Source organism: Lithobates pipiens, unplaced genomic scaffold (assembly GCF_037356315.1).
Source record: "Lithobates pipiens isolate NorthernLeopardFrog02 unplaced genomic scaffold, aLitPip1_a1.2 Scaffold_19, whole genome shotgun sequence".
Lineage (NCBI taxonomy): Eukaryota > Metazoa > Chordata > Amphibia > Anura > Ranidae > Lithobates > Lithobates pipiens.
The window spans coordinates 273,974,594-273,995,958 of record NW_027507764.1 but is presented as its reverse complement, the minus strand read 5'-3'; the positions used below and the strand labels follow the sequence as shown (position 1 = coordinate 273,995,958).

At 46.2% G+C, this 21,365-nt stretch overlaps 1 protein-coding gene across 1 annotated transcript in view; it reads left to right on the top strand.

The window, feature by feature from the left end:
- Positions 1 to 21,365, top strand: part of GALNT12 (polypeptide N-acetylgalactosaminyltransferase 12) — a 323,293-nt gene that overhangs the window by 267,552 nt on the left and 34,376 nt on the right. The window contains exon 9 of the mRNA XM_077491945.1: positions 19,533 to 19,688. Coding sequence (XP_077348071.1) covers positions 19,533 to 19,688 — 156 coding nt within the window. The remainder of the gene's footprint in view (positions 1 to 19,532; positions 19,689 to 21,365) is intronic.

Here is a 21,365-nt window from a genome sequence, read left to right as displayed (position 1 = left end):
AGTCCTTACTTCATACCTACACACTATTCCTTTGACCAACTTTTCATACACTTTGATCCTATGCTATATTGTGGTATCCGGTCACAGTGAGTTCCCATTTGGGGTGACTGGATACTGTTTTTTTTTTTTTTTTTCATTATCTAACATACATGAATTACCCATGGTCACTGAAATAGTTGTAGTATCACCTTCCCCCTCCCACGAGGTTTCACAATAAGCTCTTTCATATATATGTATGTCTATATATATTTATATATATATATATATACCCTATATGTTATTTTTTTTTTTTTTTTTTTTTTTTTTCTCTTCTCTTCTCTCAGTTTATTTTGTTTTGTAACTCTTGATATTGAATGTCGCAGTTTAGCATAACGTTTACTTCAAAGCTAGACCTTATTATTTTGTTTTACAACTCCGTAGATTGCTGTTTGTAAAGATCTACGTTTTCCAATCTGCTTTCAATTTTTTGTTAATATTAATATACTGTTATCAATATTGTATATCTGACAAAATCGAATAAAACATTATTGAAAAAAAAAAAAAAAAAATTCCTCGCCTTTGAAATGCTTTCATTCCGTCTGGTGGAGACGTAGAGTTTTAAAAGCCTGATGGCATTGGCTGTCCCACAGTATGTCGTGCCCAGCCGCCACTACTTTTCCAGGCGAGCCATCCGTTCCCTGCACAACCAAGTGAGGGACAAAATCGGGTGTGCACTGCGCAACGCCATCTGTGGTAAGGTCCACCTAACTACAGATGCGTGGACCAGTAAGCACGATCAGGGACGTTATATCTCCCTAACAGCACACTGGGTTAATGCAGTGCGGCTGGGCCTGAGGCGGATAGCAGTTTGGCGCATGTCCTTCCACCACCGAGGATTGCAGGGCACTTCAGTTTGCCTCCTGTTGCTAACTCCTCCTACTCCGCTTCCTCATCCTCTACCGCCTCCTCATCCAGTCAGGGTAACACCTTCACCACCAACTTCAGCACAGCCAGGGGTAAACGACAGCAGGCAGTTTTAAAACTTTCCTGTTTGGGGGAATAACCACACACCGCGCAGGAGTTGGGGAGGGACATGGAACAACAGACCGATGAGTGGTTGGTGGCAGTGAGCCTCAAGCCCGGCCTGGTGGTGTGCGATAATGGGCGAAATCTCATAGCAGCTCTGGTCCTAGCCGGTTTGACGCACATCCCTTGCCTGGTGCATGTGCTGAACTTGGTGGTCCAGAGGTTCCTTAAAAATTACCCCATATGCCAGAGCTGCTGCAGAAAGTGCGGGCCGTCTGTGCGCACTTTCGGCGTTTTCACCCTGCTGCTGCTCGCCTGTCAGCGATGCAGCGTAACTTCCGCCTTCCCGCTCACCGCCTCATATGTGACATGCCCAGAAGGTGGAACTCCACCTTGCACATGCTGGCCAGACTGTGCGAGCAGCAGCAGGCGATAGTGGAGTTTCAGCTTCAGCACGCACACGTGAGTCGCTCTGTGGAACAACACCACTTCACCACCGATAACTGGGCCTCGACTTCCGGTTCCGGTGCCGTATGGGAAAGGAGGAAGACCCGGAGGCTCCGCTCAGCTCGCGGCAAAAATCCGCTTGCAAAACCCCAACACGGTCCACGCTTGGCAAAAACTAGTCCTCGCAGATCCTGCTGCCCACAACAAATGTACCGGTACCTTTCCCAGCCATGCTTGCGCTCTGGATCTCGGTCACGAGACGGCTCTTCTTCTCCCTCAGGACAGCCGACCCCTAAGATGGCCACCGCACCTCAGGCGCTCCCTGCCACGCACTGCACGCCACCGCCCACTTCACACGGCCATTCGGCAGACACCGTTCGGTGAACAAGGGGGTTTACACATCCAGCTCTGGCACCCAGGCTCACGCAGCCTCCCCAGACTGTCTGGCACAGGCGGTGGCCGCATTGCTTCTGCCCACCCTCACAGCAGCAGTGGACAAAGCGGTGGCAGAGGGCATGGCGCAGCTTCGAAAGGAGCTGGGGGAGCAAACGAAGCAGCTCAGCATGGCGGAACAGCGTATCTCGTCCCTGGAGGACGATCAGTACAACATGAATACAGCACTCGAGAAATTTGTGTAAGACCAACAACATCTACATGATCGCATGGTGGACCTTAAGAATCACTCAAGGAGGAAAAATCTGAGGATCATAGGCCTCCCAGAATCGCATAAGCCTGACATTTCAATTTGACCTGCTGCGACAGTGAGGATAGAACACATCCATCCCACCGCCACAACTCGTCCTCACCGACTTCAGACACTCATCTTTCCAACATGACACAAGCAGTGGGGCTAGTGGATGCGTGGAGACTATCCCACCCTATAGATAGGGAATTCACATTCTACTCCCCTGCCCACAAGTCCTTTGCTAGACTTGACTATTTTTTCTGCACCCCCTCTTTGCTCCCCAAGGTTGGGGACACCACCATCCATGAACTAGTCATTTCCGATCACTCCCCGATATCGATCACTCTTGACACCCTGAGACATAACCCGGACCATAGACAATGGAGATTCCCGTCCTATCTAACCCAGATTGCTGCTTTCCACCAGTTCATTACAGAAGCGTGGATGGAGTATTCACACAACAACAGCTTCCATACAGAGAACCCAAATCTATTCTGGGAAGAGGGCAAGGCAATTCTGCGAGGGCAGATTATAGCCTACACCGCTGCTCACAGGAAGAAAACCCTCAAAAGCTATCGGGAAGCTAGTACCTTAGTGAGACAGGCTCAAACACTACTTCGCACACAACCTACAGAGGACAACCGCAAGGCATGGTTACATGCTAGAAACCTCTTTGACACCTGGGCCAGTAATGTACAACAGCTGACAATGTCCTACGCTCAACTACAATATCACAACCATGGGAATAAAGCAGGGAAACTATTGGCCAGGCTCACCAAGGGCATTTATACCCCCACTCACATTATCTCCCTCCGTAACCCTGATGGCACCTTGTCCATGTCCCCTAAAGCTATTAATCACACTTTAGAACACTTCTACACCTCTATGCCCACGAGCCTATGGTCTCTGGCCTCTAAATGGCTCAACTCTGGCTCCCTCCCCCAAATAGCCACCGATGACTTGGAGATGCTCAATGCCCCAATCACCGAGGGAGAATTAACCAAAACCGTTAGAGGACTGGAGAATGGTAAATCTCCGGGCCCGGATGGCTATGCTTCCGAGTTTTATAAGCTACTGCTTACCCACGTAACCCCCACACGGTTATCAGTTTACATCACTATTTGGCAAGGGAGCCCCTACCTCCCGACAGGGCACCAAGCCCACATAAAATTGTTAGCCAAGAAAGGTAAAGACCCTCAGGTGCCTGGATCCTACCGACCCATATCGCTACTTAACGTAGATTCCAAAATCCTATCCAAAATCTTGGCCATCTGCTTAGCAGCCATAATGCCTTCACTCATACAGTGGTGTGAAAAAGTGTTTGCCCCCTTCCTCATTTCCTGTTCCTTTGTATGTTTGTCACACTTAAGTGTTTCGGAACATCAAACCAATTTAAACAATAGTCAAGGACAACACAAGTAAACACAAAATGCAATTTGTAAATGAAGGTGTTTATTATTAAAGGTGAAAAAAAATCCAAACCATCATGGCCCTGTGTGAAAAAGTGATTGCCCCCCTTGTTAAAACATACTATAACTGTGGTTGTCCCCACCTGAGTTCAATTTCTCTAGCCACACCCAGGCCTGATTATTGCCACACCTGTTCACAATCAAGGCATCACTTAAATAGGAGCTGCTTGACACAGTAAGGTCCACCAGAAGATCCTTAAAAGCTACACATCATGCCGAGACCCAAAGAAATTCAGGAACAATTGAGAAAGAAAGTAATTGAGATCTATCAGTCTGGAAAGGGTTATAAAGCCATTTCCAAAGCTTTGGGAATCCAGCGAACCACAGTGAGAGCCATTATCCACAAATGGCGAAGACATGGAACAGTGGTGAACCTTCCCAGGAGTGGCCGGCCGCCCAAAATTACCCCAAGAGCGCAGCGACGACTCATCCAAGAGGTCACAAAAGACCCCACAACAACGTCCAAGGAACTGCAGGCCTCACTTGCCTCAGTTAAGGTCAGCGTTCATGCCTCCACCATCAGGAAAAGACTGGGCAAAAATGGCCTGCATGGCAGAGTTCCAAGGAGAAAACCACTGCTGAGCAAAAAGAACATCAAAGCTCGTCTCAATTTCTCCACAACACATCTTGATGATCCCCAAGACTTTTGGGACAACATTCTGTGGACCGATGAGACAAAAGTGGAACTCTTTGGAAGGTGTGTGTCCAAGTATATCTGGCATAGAAGGAACACTGCATTTCATAAAAAGAACATTATACCAACAGTAAAATATGGTGGTGGTAGTGTGATGGTCTGGGGCTGTTTTGCTGCTTCAGGACCTGGAAGACTTGCCGTGATAAAAGGAACTATGAATTCTGCTGTCTACCAAGAGATCCTGAAGGAGAATGTCCGACCATCTGTTCGTGTACTCAAGCTGAAACGAACTTGGGTTCTGCAGCAGGACAATGATCCTAAACACACCAGCAAGTCCACCACCGAATGGCTGAAGAAAAACAAAATGAAGACTTTGGAGTGGCCTAGCCAAAGTCCTGACCTGAATCCTATTGAGATGTTGTGGTATGACCTTAAAAAGGCCGTTCATGCTCGAAAACCCTCTAATTTAACTGAATTAGGACAATTCTGCAAAGATGAGTGGGCCAAAATTCCTCCAGGACGCTGTAAAAGCCTCATTGCACGTTATCGCAAACGCTTGGTTGCAGTTGTTGCTGCTAAGGGTGGCCCAACCAGTTATTAGGTTTAGGGGGCAATCACTTTTTCACACAGGGCCATGATGGTTTGGATTTTTTTTCACCTTTAATAATAAACACCTTCATTTACAAATTGCATTTTGTGTTTACTTGTGTTGTCCTTGACTATTGTTTAAATTGGTTTGATTTTCCGAAACACTTAAGTGTGACAAACATGCAAAGGAACAGGAAATGAGGAAGGGGGCAAACACTTTTTCACACCACTGTACATCCAGCACAAGCCGGCTTTACTTAAGGCCGATCGGCCTCATCCAACATTAGGAAAGTGCTCGCAGCTTTGGAGTTTTCCAATCAAAGGCCTTCTGACAGTATTGCCATTCTATGGTTAGATGCTGAAAAGGCCTTTGATAACCTAAACTTCCAATGGTTGTCGCTAGTAATGCAAAAATTTGGAATAACAGGACCTTTCCTGACATTCATACAGGCTCTTTATTCCGCAACCACGGCCACGGTAATTGCCGCTGGAATTCATTCCACTCCTATACGAATCCACAAAGGTACGAGGCAGGGCTGCCCCCTCTCTCCTCTACTTTTCAACCTAGCCATTGAACCCCTCTTGCGTCACCTCATCAGTTCACCTAACCTCCACGGGATCACCATCGGATCAGAAAATCTACGCGTGGCCTTATTCGCAGATGACATACTCATATTCACCAGTTCCCGTCACTCCGACATTCCGGTCATTCAAGAGATCTTTGACTCATACCGCCGGTGTTCGGGATTAAAAATAAACTTCACAAAAAGCGAGCTACTACCACTAGGAAAAACCTACCCTGAGTCGCAATTTCCTCTATCCCCCTCCCGTATTAATCGAAAACACATCACTTACTTGGGCATACACATAGGCAAAGAACCTTCCTCTCTCTATTCACTTAATTACCCTCCACTAATTGCCAAAATTCAGGGAGAACTAGAGGTCTGGGAGCGGCTGCCGTTATCGCTCTTTGGGAGATGCGATTTATTCAAAATGGTTAGTTTTGTAAGGATCCTCTATCCACTCCAAATGCTACCACTGCTTTTAAAGCATAAAGAAGTCCAGATTATCAATAAGGCCCTCACAAACTTCCTTTGGAAAGGGGCCAAACCCAGAATAGCCTTATCTAAACTATACCTCCCAAAGGGTGATGGTGGGGCCGGCCTTCCCAACATTAGGGCTTATAACATAGCTTGCCTGCTTAGGAATGGGATGGACTGGATTCTCAGGTCTTCCCTGTACTCCAACTATGCTCTGGAATCGTCAGTGGCTCAACCCTTTGATCTGGCCGCACTTCTTCATGGCAACCTCCGGAGTGTCCCAACCCACCTCAAACAGAACATCTTAATCAGAGATACAATTGTGGCCTGGAGGGAAACTAGTAAAAAACAGGGTCTCTCCCCTTTTGTTTCAAGGTTTTTACCGATCCAGAACAATCCCATGCTCCCCCTGAGCCTGCAATATGAACCATTCTCCAAATGGAGGGACAAAGGTCTTATCCTGGCCCATTCCCTCTACCAGGGAGCAGACTGCTCAACTTTGAAACCCTATGACCACCTAGCCGCAGAATACGACCCTCCTCACCACGCATTCCACGTCATGCAATACATGGACTTCCTCGCCAAAACATGCCCGAACAAAACAAAACGGTTCCAGTCCCCCTTCTTGGACTCTTTGATAGCGGAAAAAAAATACTCAATTTCGGAAGTCTATCACTCCCTCAACACTCACTATTCCAAACCTCTACACACCACCTCCATGTCATCCTGGCTATCGGACTTCCCAGGCCAGATAGACCTATCTGACATCCTTAAAGGATATCAAGCAACCAGGAGGATCACAAGATGTGAGATCTGGAGGGAGACGCAGTTCTGCTTAATGCACAGAGCTTATTTTCCATGACTCACCCACCGCCGGCTGGTTCCTTCTGCCCATGGTGCCTGCAGCACAAACCAATGTCACTGCACAGGCTGTGGACCTGCTCACGGATAGACACATACTGGTCCTCCGTACTTCAATTTATCAAAAATGTGTCAACCGTCATCAACAAAGAACCCATGCTACTGCTATTTGGCTTCCCACCCCGCAGTACTAACGCCTCGGCGGCTACCAACATACTCCCAAAGTCGCATCTCGAGTGGGTGCTTCTCACGTTGCTTATAGCCAGACGTAACATTTTCCACCACTGGATCTCCAATTCACCCCCCGGTCTATCTGAAATCATAACCGAGCTCAAATCTACCCTGTTCAGGGAGCATTTAAACGCCAGCACCTGCGGCCACCAAGGCTCTACGCCACCACACCAGAAATAGACTTCCTTCATAACGCATTGCCTAACCCCTCAGGAACAAGGACAGCTTTCAATCACTGGGAATCATGCACATACCCCTCTCCCGACGTCCTCCCACCTTCTGTTCTTCCTACCTCCAGGCTACTTTCTCTTAGCCCTTGTACACACGGTCGGACATTCCGATGGACAATGTCCGATAGGGCCGTGTTATCGGATAATCCGACAGTGTGTGGTCTCCATCGGACTGTTTCCGTCGGACCAAGTTTTCCAGCTGGGCTATAAAATCTTCCAACAACATGATCCGATCGGACTTTGTCCGATTGTGTGTAGAGAATTCCGATCGGACAAAGTGCCACGCATGCTCAGATCAAATTCCTATACCAAAGCTTTTGGCTACTAGCCTGAACGTAGTCCCGTCCTAATGAAATAACGTCATCACGTTAAGTACGATCAGATTTTCTGACAACTTTGTCCGACTGTGTGTATGCAACAGTTTTGGACAAAATCCGACGGAGTTGGTTGTCGGAATGTCCGACCGTGTGTACAAGGGCTTAGTGTTGAGCATACTACAGACTTGTCAATCCACAACCCCTGTATTACGCTATCCTTCACTTTGGGTTAGATTACAGAGACACCGTTACTACTCTCTGCACCAGGCTATCTGATATTGTTATATTACTCCCCCCCTCTCCTACCCTGCCACTAATCTTGAGATTGAAGGACTACTGTCAGGCTCTGCCCTATTGAAAGCCAAGACGTTTGTCCCTCCACTCCTCCCTTGACCTTCCCCTCCCTTACCTCCCCACCCCACCTCACTAGATGAAATGTCACCTTTGGCATAGACCATACAGTTGTTCCATCATAAAATGTTTACTACTGTATATGTTCCATATGGTAACTTGTACTTTCTGTTGTCTTTAATAAAATATATTTCAAAAGTAAAAAAATAAATAAATAAATAACTGGGCCTCCATGCGAGACCTGTGTGCCTTGCTCCTCTGTTTTGAGTACTCCACCAACATGGCCAGTGCCAATGACAGCGATACTATTGCAGTTCTATGCCTCCTTGAAAAAACGCTTCAGGCAATGATGGAAGAGGATGTGGCACAGGAGGAGGAAGAGAGATCATTTGCAAGGCTTTCAGGGCAGTCATTCACAAGTGGCTATGAGGGTGGGTTCCTGCACCACAAACGCCAGGTACACAATTCTCCGGCAGCAAGGGCACAGTTCTGGAGGATGATATGGAGGAGGAGGATCCATGTTCACAACAGGGTGGCACCCAGCTCATGGCCATTACTAGTGCGTGGCTAGGGGGATACAGAGGACACAGACGATACACCTCCCACAGAGGACAGCTTTTCGTTGCCTCTGGGCAGCCTGGCACACATGAGCGATTACATGCTGCAGTGTCTCCGCAATGACCGCCGAGTTGCCCACATTCTAACTGGTGCTGATTTCTGGGTGGCCACCCTGCTGGATCCCCATTACAAAGACAATGTACCATCCTTAATTCCCTCACTGGAGCGTGATCATAAGATGCACGAGTACAAGCGCACGCTGGTAGACGCGCTGCTGGTGGCATTCCCACCTGACAGCGGGGGTACGGTGGAAGCACAAGGCGAAGGCAGAGGAGGAGGAAGAGGTCGCCAACGCAGCCGGGGCACCGCCAGCACCTCAGAAGGCAGGGTTAGCATGGCCGAAATGTGGAAAAGCTTTGTCAGCATGCCACAAGAACCAGCAACACCAGCTGAGATGGAACGTCTTAGCAGGAGTGGTGAAGCAGTATGTATGCACACGCTTACACATACTGAATGACGGGTCTGCCCCCTTGAACTTCTGGGTCTCCAAATTGGGCACATGGCTTGAGCTTGCCCTTTACGCCTTGGAGGTGCTGGCCTGCCCTGCAGCCAGTGTATTATCTGAACGTGTGTTTAGCATGGCAGGGGGGCATTATCACAGACAAGAGCAGCCGCTTGTCCAGAGCCAATGTGGACAAGCTCATGTTCATTAAAATGAACCAGGCATGGATCCCACAGGACTTGTCCATACCATGTGCAGAATAGACATGTATACCGGTGTTCTGACAAAAACTGTCTGGCCATCGGATAGTGTCTGGCCCGAGGACACGGAGATTCCGAAAATCTAGGAGGAGGAACGGCTCCTGCCCCGTGAGTGCAGGTTCAAGCCCCACCATCCAAGTGGACATATGGTAGCATAGTAACAGCGCCCCTCATAGGCTCGCTTCGCTCACCACGCTTCGGGCACAGCCTCGCTTTGCTAGGCTTGAGCCTCGGATAGTGTGGCTTGAACCTGGACCCACCGTGCAGCGCCGTTCGTCTTCGGAGATTTTCTAAATCCTCTTGTCCTACGTACTGAGAAAACGCAGTACAGGATGGACACTATCCAACGGGGGACAGAATTCCACACATCACCGGCCTTACCCAGCTCTATAGTTACTTGGTAAAGACTTTGACCCCTTTTTAAATATAGGCACCACGTTTGGCCTGCGCCAATGCAGTGGTACTATTCCCGCCATTGAGTCCCTAAAAATTAGATATAATGGCTTTGAAATTACGGAGCTCAATTCTTTTAGGATCTTTGGGTGGATTCCATCAGGTCCAGGTGCTTTATCCACCTTTATTCTGTCTAAATATTTCTGGACCACTTTTGAGCCATTGTGGATCATTCAGGGCTGTGTCAATACCATCCCCATTATGGACATGAGCTGCCCCATGCTCTTTTGTATACACAGAGCAGAAGAAAGTATTTAATAAATTAGCCTTTTCTTTGTCCTCAGGCACCCACTCTAGATTATTTTGTAAAGGGCCTACATGCTCAGACCTGACCTTTTTACTATTAATATATTTGAATAATTTTTTGGGGTCTGTCCTACTATCTTTTGCAATCTGTTCATTTTGAATTTTTGCATCCTTGATTTCCTTTTTACATATTCTGTTAAATACTTTGTAACATTTAAACAACACTAGTGTTCCTTCATTAGTGTTATTTTGTCTACATTCTTTTGGGCCTTCACTTTGTACCCCCATCCTTTCATTTATTCTCAGGGTAACATGTAAGTTGATCTGGGGGGCACAGTGTGCTTTGCATAAACAATGATTTCTATGACAATGAATGCTATGTATTGAACATTTATTATTGTGCTCTTTCCTTTTGGATAGGCCAAAATTCTTTGCTACTAAGACAAGGAGGTTTTGAAGAAGCAGTTAGATGCAGCCTCTCCAAGCTGTATATAAATGCCTCTTGCACTAGTTGTCTCTCACAAAAATATATAAATAGCCATCATGGTATAGTATGTAATCAAAATGTATTTAAAAAGGTAAAAAACATAGTTAAACTCACATGCGCCTGTGCCTATATGCTGGCACCAAGCATATCCAGTTGTGTACGTGGGGATGGGGTTCAGATCTGTCACCCAATCTCTCCTCTCCTCTCCAAGTAGCGGCGTGCATTCCACAACCACGGTGTGCGTTCCGAGCCTCACTTTCGCTACACCGGAAATGACGAACGGAATTTCCCAGCAGCCTCTACGCGTTTTGCAAAGTGTCTTGAATCATCAGGAAACTTCCAGGAAGAGGCATTTATATACTGCTTGGAGAGTGGTGATAGCGCAATCCATATCATATAAAAATGTAATTAAAAGCTTTATTGGTAAATGTTACAATAGATAACAAAGTATAATATTTGTTTCTTTAGTGCTATGTGCCATGTAGACAATGCAAAAAAAAAAAAAAAAATGGAAACGCATATCTATACTCTGCCTTATGTTAATACTGTCTGTCTGTAGATATCTATGCAAGTGTGTTGTAATATAGGTATATTTGTATTTCATTGAATTTCACATATTTCGGCTGTTTAAATAACTAAGTAAAGGCAACAAATATGTTGGATATACTGGCAAATAAAGATTGAAGTAGCAAAGTATTAAAGAGGAGAGGTATTCGGGGGCGTGGCTTAGCTGGTGATGTAGGAGGACGTGCATGCCTTGAGCTCCGCCGGCCATCCGTGCTTACATCCTTCCAGTCTAGTCTGAAAAGCTGTTTTTTTGGAGCCCTTACATCCCGCTGCGCTAGGGGAATCATCCCGGACCACCGCGACATATCTCGGGACCCCCGCTGTGATGTCCAGACGCCATACCGGAGGGAAGGGGCTGACGGACCCCCCAGGCCAAGATGGCGCCAGCGCTCGGCGTGCAGCCAGAGACCAGTACAAAGAAGCGGCACAAAAGCTCCTGTATGGTGGTAAAACGTACAAAGATGCCCTGGCTGGCCAGCCCTCACCTCAAGCTACCCCTGGGAGCTCTCCTGAGGCAGATGACACAGTCCCCTTGGAGGATGAAGATGGATTATCCGCAGCATGGCGCGCAGTGAGTACCCCTAGAGACAGTGATAGGCCTGAGACACAGACCATTCCCTCTCCTGTACCTGAGGGAGAGCCTACGCTGAGGGACATATTTGCTGCTGTTACCTCTTGTAATCAATCTATTGCAGCCCTCTCAGAGGACATCAAAGGGGTTAAGGCTGAAATAACTTTTGTTCGCCATGACATGCAAAAGCTCAGGGAGAGGACAGCTGCCCTAGAAGGCAGGCTGAGCACAGTAGAAGATGATCTGGCCCCCATGCAAAGGGATCTGAAATATAATTGCCATCTTACCGAAAAACACGCTATGCGACTTGATGAGATGGAAAATCGTATGAGACTAAACAATATTCGCGCTTTGGGGATTCCGGAACGTGTTGAGGGTAAAAACCCGGTTGACTTTATTGAAAACTGGTTGATTGCCACCTTTGGTAGGGACTCCTTATCACCGCTTTTTGCCGTGGAACACGCCCACCGGGTGCCCTCTCGCCCCCCTACCTCCGGGTAACCGCCCCAGGCCCTTCTTGTTTAAACTACTCAATTATAGAGACAGAGACGCCATCCTTTCTAAAGCGCGGGGGTTGTCAGACAAAATGGAGATTGAGAACTCCAGGATTTCGCTGTTTCCGGACTTTTCAGCAGAGCTTCAGAAAAAGCGTGCAACATTTCTTGATGTTAAGCGACGCCTTCGGGACCTTAACGTTCAATATGGTATGCTATATCCGGCCCGGCTCAGGGTTGCGGCTCTGGGTTCTACGCACTTTTTTGATCACCCTGTGGCAGCGGCACAGTGGCTAGACCAGGAACACAACGCACTCAAAGCCGCAAAGCTTCCAAGATCTCCTCCACGATAATGACACTTTCAGACAAGTAGACTGGACTTACATTTCTTCAGGCCCGGCGGAAGGCAAAGGTCTATGGTTCCATTACAGACCCACCAGTGCTACATGTTGCCTGCACATGTGAAACCCTGTTTACCATCTAGAAGAGTTTTCTATGGGTGTTTCCATGGCCTTCCCCCCGTCCCAGAGTTCCGGATGGTGGCTATTAGTCTGCTGCTTCTCCGATCTGGGAGCCCGGCGGGCTTCGATACAGAAGATACCACAGTTTTATGCTGTTTAACTGTTTCTCTTTTCTTTTTCCTTTTATTTAATTTTTTCTCTCTCAGACCCACGTTGGACACGGACTTTATCCCAGAATATCTGCACCCGTTTGTGCGACTTTTCTTCGGTACTGCTGCTCGTGAAGGAATTTTTTTCTCCCCCTTTTTGGGGCATCTCAGGTGATGCGACTTATCAGTCGCTTGTTGTTGCTGTATATGTGTTAAATGCATCTTCCCACCCTAGTTTCTTACGAATGTTAATAAGGTCACTCCTGTTTACACTTATGTTTTTTATCCCTGATGGCGAAGGTTAGATTTCTCTCTTGGAATGTCAAAGGGCTAGGCAGCCCGGTAAAAAGGTTGGCGGTGTTAAAACGCCTCAGGGATATGAAGGCTGGAATTGTGTGTTTGCAGGAGACACATTTTGCTCCTGATGGTATGCATAGCCTTGGGCCTAGATTGTTTACCAAGCAATTCCACTCTACATACTCTGCTTACAGTGGTGTGAAAAAGTGTTTGCCCCCTTCCTCATTTCCTGTTCCTTTGCATGTTTGTCACACTTAAGTGTTTCGGAACATCAAACCAATTTAAACAATAGTCAAGGACAACACAAGTAAACACAAAATGCAATTTGTAAATGAAGGTGTTTATTATTAAAGGTGAAAAAAAATCCAAACCATCATGGCCCTGTGTGAAAAAGTGATTGCCCCCTAAACCTAATAACTGGTTGGGCCACCCTTAGCAGCAACAACTGCAACCAAGCGTTTGCGATAACGTGCAATGAGGCTTTTACAGCGTCCTGGAGGAATTTTGGCCCACTCATCTTTGCAGAATTGTCCTAATTCAGTTACATTAGAGGGTTTTCGAGCATGAACGGCCTTTTTAAGGTCATACCACAACATCTCAATAGGATTCAGGTCAGGACTTTGGCTAGGCCACTCCAAAGTCTTCATTTTGTTTTTCTTCAGCCATTCGGTGGTGGACTTGCTGGTGTGTTTAGGATCATTGTCCTGCTGCAGAACCCAAGTTTGTTTCAGCTTGAGTACACGAACAGATGGTCGGACATTCTCCTTCAGGATCTCTTGGTAGACAGCAGAATTCATAGTTCCTTTTATCACGGCAAGTCTTCCAGGTCCTGAAGCAGCAAAACAGCCCCAGACCATCACACTACCACCACCATATTTTACTGTTGGTATAATGTTCTTTTTATGAAATGCAGTGTTCCTTCTACGCCAGATATACTTGGACACACACCTTCCAAAGAGTTCCACTTTTGTCTCATCGGTCCACAGAATGTTGTCCCAAAAGTCTTGGGGATCATCAAGATGTGTTGTGGAGAAATTGAGACGAGCTTTGATGTTCTTTTTGCTCAGCAGTGGTTTTCTCCTTGGAACTCTGCCATGCAGGCCATTTTTGCCCAGTCTTTTCCTGATGGTGGAGGCATGAACGCTGACCTTAACTGAGGCAAGTGAGGCCTGCAGTTCCTTGGACGTTGTTGTGGGGTCTTTTGTGACCTCTTGGATGAGTCGTCGCTGCGCTCTTGGGGTAATTTTGGGCGGCTGGCCACTCCTGGGAAGGTTCACCACTGTTCCATGTCTTCGCCATTTGTGGATAATGGCTCTCACTGTGGTTCGCTGGATTGCCAAAGCTTTGGAAATGGCTTTATAACCCTTTCCAGACTGATAGATCTCAATTACTTTCTTTCTCAATTGTTCCTGAATTTCTTTGGGTCTCGGCATGATGTGTAGCTTTTAAGGATCTTCTGGTGGACCTTACTGTGTCAAGCAGCTCCTATTTAAGTGATGCCTTGATTGTGAACAGGTGTGGCAATAATCAGGCCTGGGTGTGGCTAGAGAAATTGAACTCAGGTGTGGACAACCACAGTTATAGTATGTTTTAACAAGCGGGGCAATCACTTTTTCACACAGGGCCATGATGGTTTTGATTTTTTTTCACCTTCAATAATAAACACCTTCATTTACAAATTGCATTTTGTGTTTACTTGTGTTGTCCTTGACTATTGTTTAAATTGGTTTGATGTTCTGAAACACTTAAGTGTGACAAACATGCAAAGGAACAGGAAATGAGGAAGGGGGCAAACACTTTTTCACACCACTGTATGCAAGGGGAGTGAGTATCCTAATTAGACAAAATACCCAATTCTTTTGCTCCCAACAGGTTATTGACCCAGGGGGGAGGTACATCTTTTTGCTGTGTAAGATTGCTACTGTACATTGCATTATCGCCAACATATATATCCCACCTCCGTATTCAGCTGAGATTCTCAGGCGCCTCGCTGGGTTTATGGCACAGTTTCCTAACATACCCCTACTAGCAATGGGCGATTTTAATAACTATGTCAATGGCATGTGGGATAAGATTCCAACGCCCCCTTTGGTTCCCTCCCGCCCTAATGGTGATACTCCCTTTGCTGCCCTATTAGCTGAACTTGGGCTGGTAGATGTCTGGCAGAGAGCCCACCCCCACACCAGACTGTACTCCTGTTGCTCTCCAGCGTTTGGGAGCTTGTCTAGAATAGACTTGGGACTGGGGAACTCCGCCCTTCTCCCCCTAGTTGGCGACTCTGGGTATGGGGATAGACACATATCCGACCACTCCTCCCTGTGGATTGAGATGTCCCTATCTACTGATCTCACATCTAGGAGTTGGAAGCTTAACCCCTTTTGGCTTACACTCTTTCCGCAGCCTGACCCCATAGCGAGTGACCTTAAACTCTTCCTGCAGGACAATTTAGACTCGGCCTCTATAGATATAGTTTGGGATGCAGCTAAGGCCTTCCTTAGAGGGCAATTTATCACTACTATAAATGGTTTAAAAAAGAATACTAAAGCTTGGGAAATGGAGGTCGGTAGGGCACTTAGAGAGTCGGAGCAGGCCTATATTGCCAACCCCTCAGAGGACACAAAGAGAACTTGGTTGGGGGCGCAGTCTATGTCCAGACAGGTAGCTTTGCAACTGGCAGAAAATAAAAGATTTTTCCTGCAACAAACACACTTTGAGGAAGGGGAATCGACAGGTCATATGCTGGCTCTACTAGCAAAAGCTCAGGGTTCTACACCTATGGTTCACTCGCTGTGCGATTCGCGGGGGGTGACCCACTCGGATGCCCCCAGGATCTTACAGATATTTCGGTCCTTTTATGCAGACCTTGTACTCATCCAAAGTGCAGCCAGGTGACGGGGAGATTGTGAGTTTCCTGGACGGTTGCGATATTCCATGCTTGTCTGCGTCAGATGGGGAGCTGCTGAATGCCCCCATAACAGAGGATGAATTGGCCTCTGCACTGGAACACTCCCATAATAACAAAGCTCCGGGGGCTGATGGCCTTCCATCCGAGGTATACAAGCGATACGCCAGTGTTCTACTGCCCACTCTTTTCAGAGTATTTAACAATGCCCTAGAGACAGGGGTTCTGCCTGCTTCTATGAACGAAGCAATCATAATTGTACTCCTAAAACCGGGCAAGGTAGCGACATCACTGGACGCATACAGGCCCATCTCCTTGCTCACAACGGACGTTAAACTATTGGCTCAGGTATTGGCAACGAGATTGTCCCTGGTAATACATAAACTGATCCATAGGGATCAATCAGGGTTTATTCCCACATGTTCGACTGCCCAAAATATTCGCCGTTTATTTCTAAACCTACAGGTCCCTGTAGATAACCCCGGTAATCAGGCCATCCTCTCACTGAACGCAGCTAAGGCCTTTGATAGCGTTGAATGGCCTTATCTATGGAAGGTGATCTAGAGGATGGGGTTAGGCAATACCTTTATCCGCTGGGTTCAACTACTATATGCTAGGCCTACGGCTAGAATTAGAGCTAACGCAGAACTTTCTGAACCATTCATGCTGTATAGAGGCACGAGACAGGGGTGCCCTTTGTCGCCCCTGCTCTTTGACATGGCGCTTGAACCACTGGCAGCAAGAATGAGGTCGACTCCGGACATTGTTGGATTTTGCAGGCCCACTGGGACGAATGTGGTATCACTATACGCGGATGACACACTTATTTACCTAGGGGACACACAGGGTTCCCTGACAGCGACTATGCACTTGATTAACCTATTTGGTACATTATCCGGTTTCACGATAAATTGGGACAAGTCTGTATTACTGCCCTTATCCCCTTTAACGGCACCTCTCCCCCCATGCGCAAACATGATACAGACGGTCGCGTCCTTTAAATACCTGGGGGTACAGGTATCCCCTGAGGTGATGAACTACGCCAATCTGAATCTTCTACCTCTATTACTTAAATTCAGGGAGAAATGTAAAACTTGGTGCAAACTACCGCTATCGGTAGTGGGAAGGGTGAATCTTATAAAAATGGTGTGGGCTCCACAATTGCTCTACGTTTGTCATAACTCGCCGAGCTGGGTGAATCTCGAAAAACTTATCACGGGCGTGGAACTGGGTGCGATGCCTTGGGTCTCCAAGGCGTCGACACCATCTACGTTGCGCTCACATCCTCTTATTGGGGCAACGCTCCAAGCCTGCGAGAGGGCATGCAAGACTCATGCAATGTCTTCTAAAGAATGCCCGATCACCCCTATTAGGGGCAACCCAGACTTCCCCCCGGGACTATCAAAGTCCTATCTTATCAAAGAATGGCCTTACCCACGGATGCAGGCCAAACACTTCTTTCGCAGAGGCAGGTTCCTCAGCATACGTGATCTTGCAACATTGTCTAACACGAAATCTTTTCCCTCTTGGTCCTATATGCAACTTAAACACTTCCTGGATGTGCCGACAAAAATCCCAAATTTCACGAACCCCCCCTCGGTATTCGAAGCTTTATGCTCAAGCTCCTCGCCCCAGAGCCATGTGATCTCTGCCTTATATGCCTCCATGTTTATAAATCCGTACTCCTCCCTACGCTCAGACCATGTATTCTGGGAGTCAGCCTTAGACAGGGAGATAGGTGATGCCGACTGGGATCGTATCCACTTATACATACACAAAGGCTCTCTGAATGTCCACACGCAGGAGAATGGATACAAATTAAAAACAAGATGGTACAAAACCCCACAGGTGTTGCATAAGATTTTCCCGACAGTGCCAGACCACTGCTGGCGCTGTGGAACAGAAGAGGGTTCCCTCCTCCATATCTGGTGGTCCTGCCCCCAGATCCAGCCATATTGGCAGAAAATACATGAAGTGACTACAGCAATTTCCTCGCTCCCGTTGGAATTCACGCCAGGACAATACCTGTTACACCTTTCCAAAATCCCACAGAAGAAGTATCTCAAGTCAGTAGCTATACACTTAATCAATGCCGCTAGGCTGTGTATTCCGGTACATTGGAGGTCCCCACAACCACCGTCGCTGAAGGAATGGACCTTTAGAGTTGACCGCATCGCGGCAATGGAGGAACTTATCCTCACTGCACATGACAAAATCACTAGCTTCTCAGATGTTTGGGAGTCTTGGAGAACTTTTAAGAGCTCTCAATCCTATCAGGATTTATTATAGCAGACTATATAACTGATTGCCATTGAACAACTTCCCTATAGTGGGATCTTTCTGGGGAACCAACAGACCTAGAGACTGCAACAGGTGGACGGTAGACAGAGGGGGAAGTGAGCGGGACCCGACCCCACCCCTCTTCCCCATCCTGTTTCCCCCACTCTATACCCCCCCCCCGTTACCCTTCTCTATCTTCTCTTTTCTTCTACTTGCCACAATCTGAACCCTATAACTGATGGACAGGGTGCTTGGTCAGGGTACTACTACCTGAAGCCGTGCCCCATGTCCATGAATACATAAGTGGACAAGTGGGTGAATCCAACCCAACACACCAATGCCCCAACAGGTGGCCCCGGAATAGTTGCCAAAATCATAATAAACAGACTCATTTGTCAGTTATGATACCATGCTGGTGTAATCTTTTGCCTGGAATAATTTGTCTTGCAACCTATCACTCATTTGGTCATATTGTTATTTTGTTGCATTTTGCTGTATTTTTTTTTTCTGAAAATTAATAAAATCTCTATGGAAAAAAAGGAATCCCACCTTTTCCCAAAATGTATGCGGGACCATGGTGATCTCCTGCATATGTTCTGGAGGTGTCCAAAACTAAAAAGGTATTGGGGTGAGATCCTCGACACTATATCTTCTGTATTCTCTGTTAGTATTCCGCGGTGTCCGTTGATCTGCCTGTTGGGAGCCCGAGACGAAGAATCGCTAACGCCTTCGGCTCATACAGCCATTATTCGGTTATTATATGTAGCCAGGAAATTAATAGCATGATTGTGGATAACACACAGGGTTCCCACCAGGCAGCAATGGACGGACCAAGTGAACCAGATGCTGATCAGGGAAAAAATAACCTACCAACACAGAAACGCACCACACAAATTTAATGCTATGTGGCAGGGATGGCTCAAGGTTCCGGGGCTAGCCCCCCACCAACTTATACAGGACAGACTTTTACAGGGCTGAATGTGGGTCCAGGGTCATGTGCATGGAGGCACATAGACAATATTAAACTCTTAATGGGGCTACTCCTATCTTTCTCTCTCTTTCAGCATTTATGAGGGGAAAGAGTAGGGACCAGCAGGACTAGGTAACTGGATGCTGGACGTTGTGCATAACACTGTACTTATATAGCTGTTTCAAAATGCAATGTGGTCTCAGAGGGAACGCCACTTTTGTTTATGTTCTTGTTTTGTTTCCTTTTTTAGTTTTAATTGCACTTTCTATGTCTTAGTGGTTTACAAGCCGGATTTATTTTGTACTTTGTACTACCAGTATTTCTTTATCCGTAAAAATCAACACTGCTGTACGACTGCATTGCCTGTCTATGTTTGGTTGGTACCTTGTATGTTTTGCAATAAAAACGTATTTGTTTTTAAAAAAAAGAGGAGAGGTATTCCTGGTTAACAGTGTATAATTTTTTTTCTTTGTACAGTTCTTTGAATACACATCGTACAATGAAATTCGATACAACACTCGCCAGCCCGAAGGATGTGCAGCAGTAGATCAAGACTCTGATCACTTGACAATGTATTTATGTCGAGAAAATGGCCAAGCGGTGCCTGAAAACCAAAAGTTTATTTTCAGAGAGGTATGTTTTTTTGAACCAAATTTGTAAAGGTGACATCTCCTTTTTTCTAGTTCCCTCCTGCTCTAAGCATAAAGGTGAAAGTTTAAGGTTTGTAAAAGGAATGCTTTAGGGCTCATGAACACTGCATGTGAAAAAAATCTTCTTCTACAGGCGTTTGAGCTTTTTTTTTTTTTTTCTGAGCTTTTAAACTCCCCTTTATGTTAGCGTATGTGTCCATGGACATTATAGGCAATTTCTGGAGCTATGTGGAGTCGTGGTACCAAGTGATTTCTATGACCAACCACAGTGATTACATGTCAGTTGTAAACAATGGCTTGTCATTCATATCCATTGCGTACTATTGTGAATGTCATTCACACTAAAAATGATTGCTTATACCATGGTCATCACTGTAAGAAGCAATAAAAAAAAATTCTGATAAGCTCCCCAGAGCAGTACAGTGTCAATACAGTGTAAAAAAGAAAAAAAGCATTTTAATTTCCACACAGCTGCCCAATGAAACAGTGCATTGAAGTCGGCTTTTAAGTTGGAGACATCCTATAAGGATGTTTTTTCACTGCATAGCTTGGTGTTATCCACAAACAATGAAAATGGTACTTTTAATCCCAGATCCATATAATTTATAAATATGTTAAAAAGTAATGGTCCCAACACTGGACCTTGGGATACACTCCATGCAGGGTGTTCACTGCACCCACCCCACCCACTCTACACACATAGTTACATAGTAGGTGAGATTGAAAAAAGACACAAGCCCATTAAGTCCAACCTATGTGTGTGATTATGTGTCAGTATTACATTGTATATCCCTGTATGTTGCGGTCGTTACAGGTGCTTATCTAATAGTTTCTTTATACTATCAATGCCCCCTGCTGAGACCAATCGCCTGTGGAAAGGAATTCCACATCCTTGCTGCTCTTACAGTAAAGCTCTTACAGTAAAGAACCATCTACGTAGTTTAAGGTTAAACCTCTTTTCTTCTAATTTTAATGAGTGGCCACGAGTCTTGTTAAACTCCCTTCTGCGAAAAAGTTGTATCCCTATTGTGGGGTCACCAGTACAGTATTTGTATATTGAAATCATATCCCTTCTCAAGCGTCTCTTCTCCAGAGAGAATAAGTTCAGTGCTCGCAACCTTTTTTCATAACTAATATCCTCCAAACCCTTTATTAGCTTTGTTGCCCTTCTTTGTACTCGCTCCATTTCCAGTACATCCTTGCTGAGGACTGATGCCCAGAACTGGACAGCATACTCTAGGTGCGGCTGGCCCAGAGTCTTTTTTTTTTTTTTTCAAAGATTTTATTGGAACAAATAGGGTAGCATACATATTCACTTACAAATCAATTTGTAAACATAAACTGAAATCAACAACATGTTCAAAGGAACAGAAATTGTACATCATGATTAATTTGTTAAATATTGGTATAGTAAGGTTTCATATACATTACTGAAGGGGGATTATCTAGGCCGGAGAGGACCTCCTGTAGAGGTTGATGACGATACTAATGGGACTTCTGGCCTCTTCGAATAGAAAACAGAGATGTAGAGGAGATAATCTCAAGAGCGTTGCAGGTCGGACTATATCCCCTACATCCGTGACATGAACAAGGATGAATGAGGGGATAAAGGAGAAGAGTCATGTATGCTATTGTGAGGTCTCCATTCATTACAGTTCTC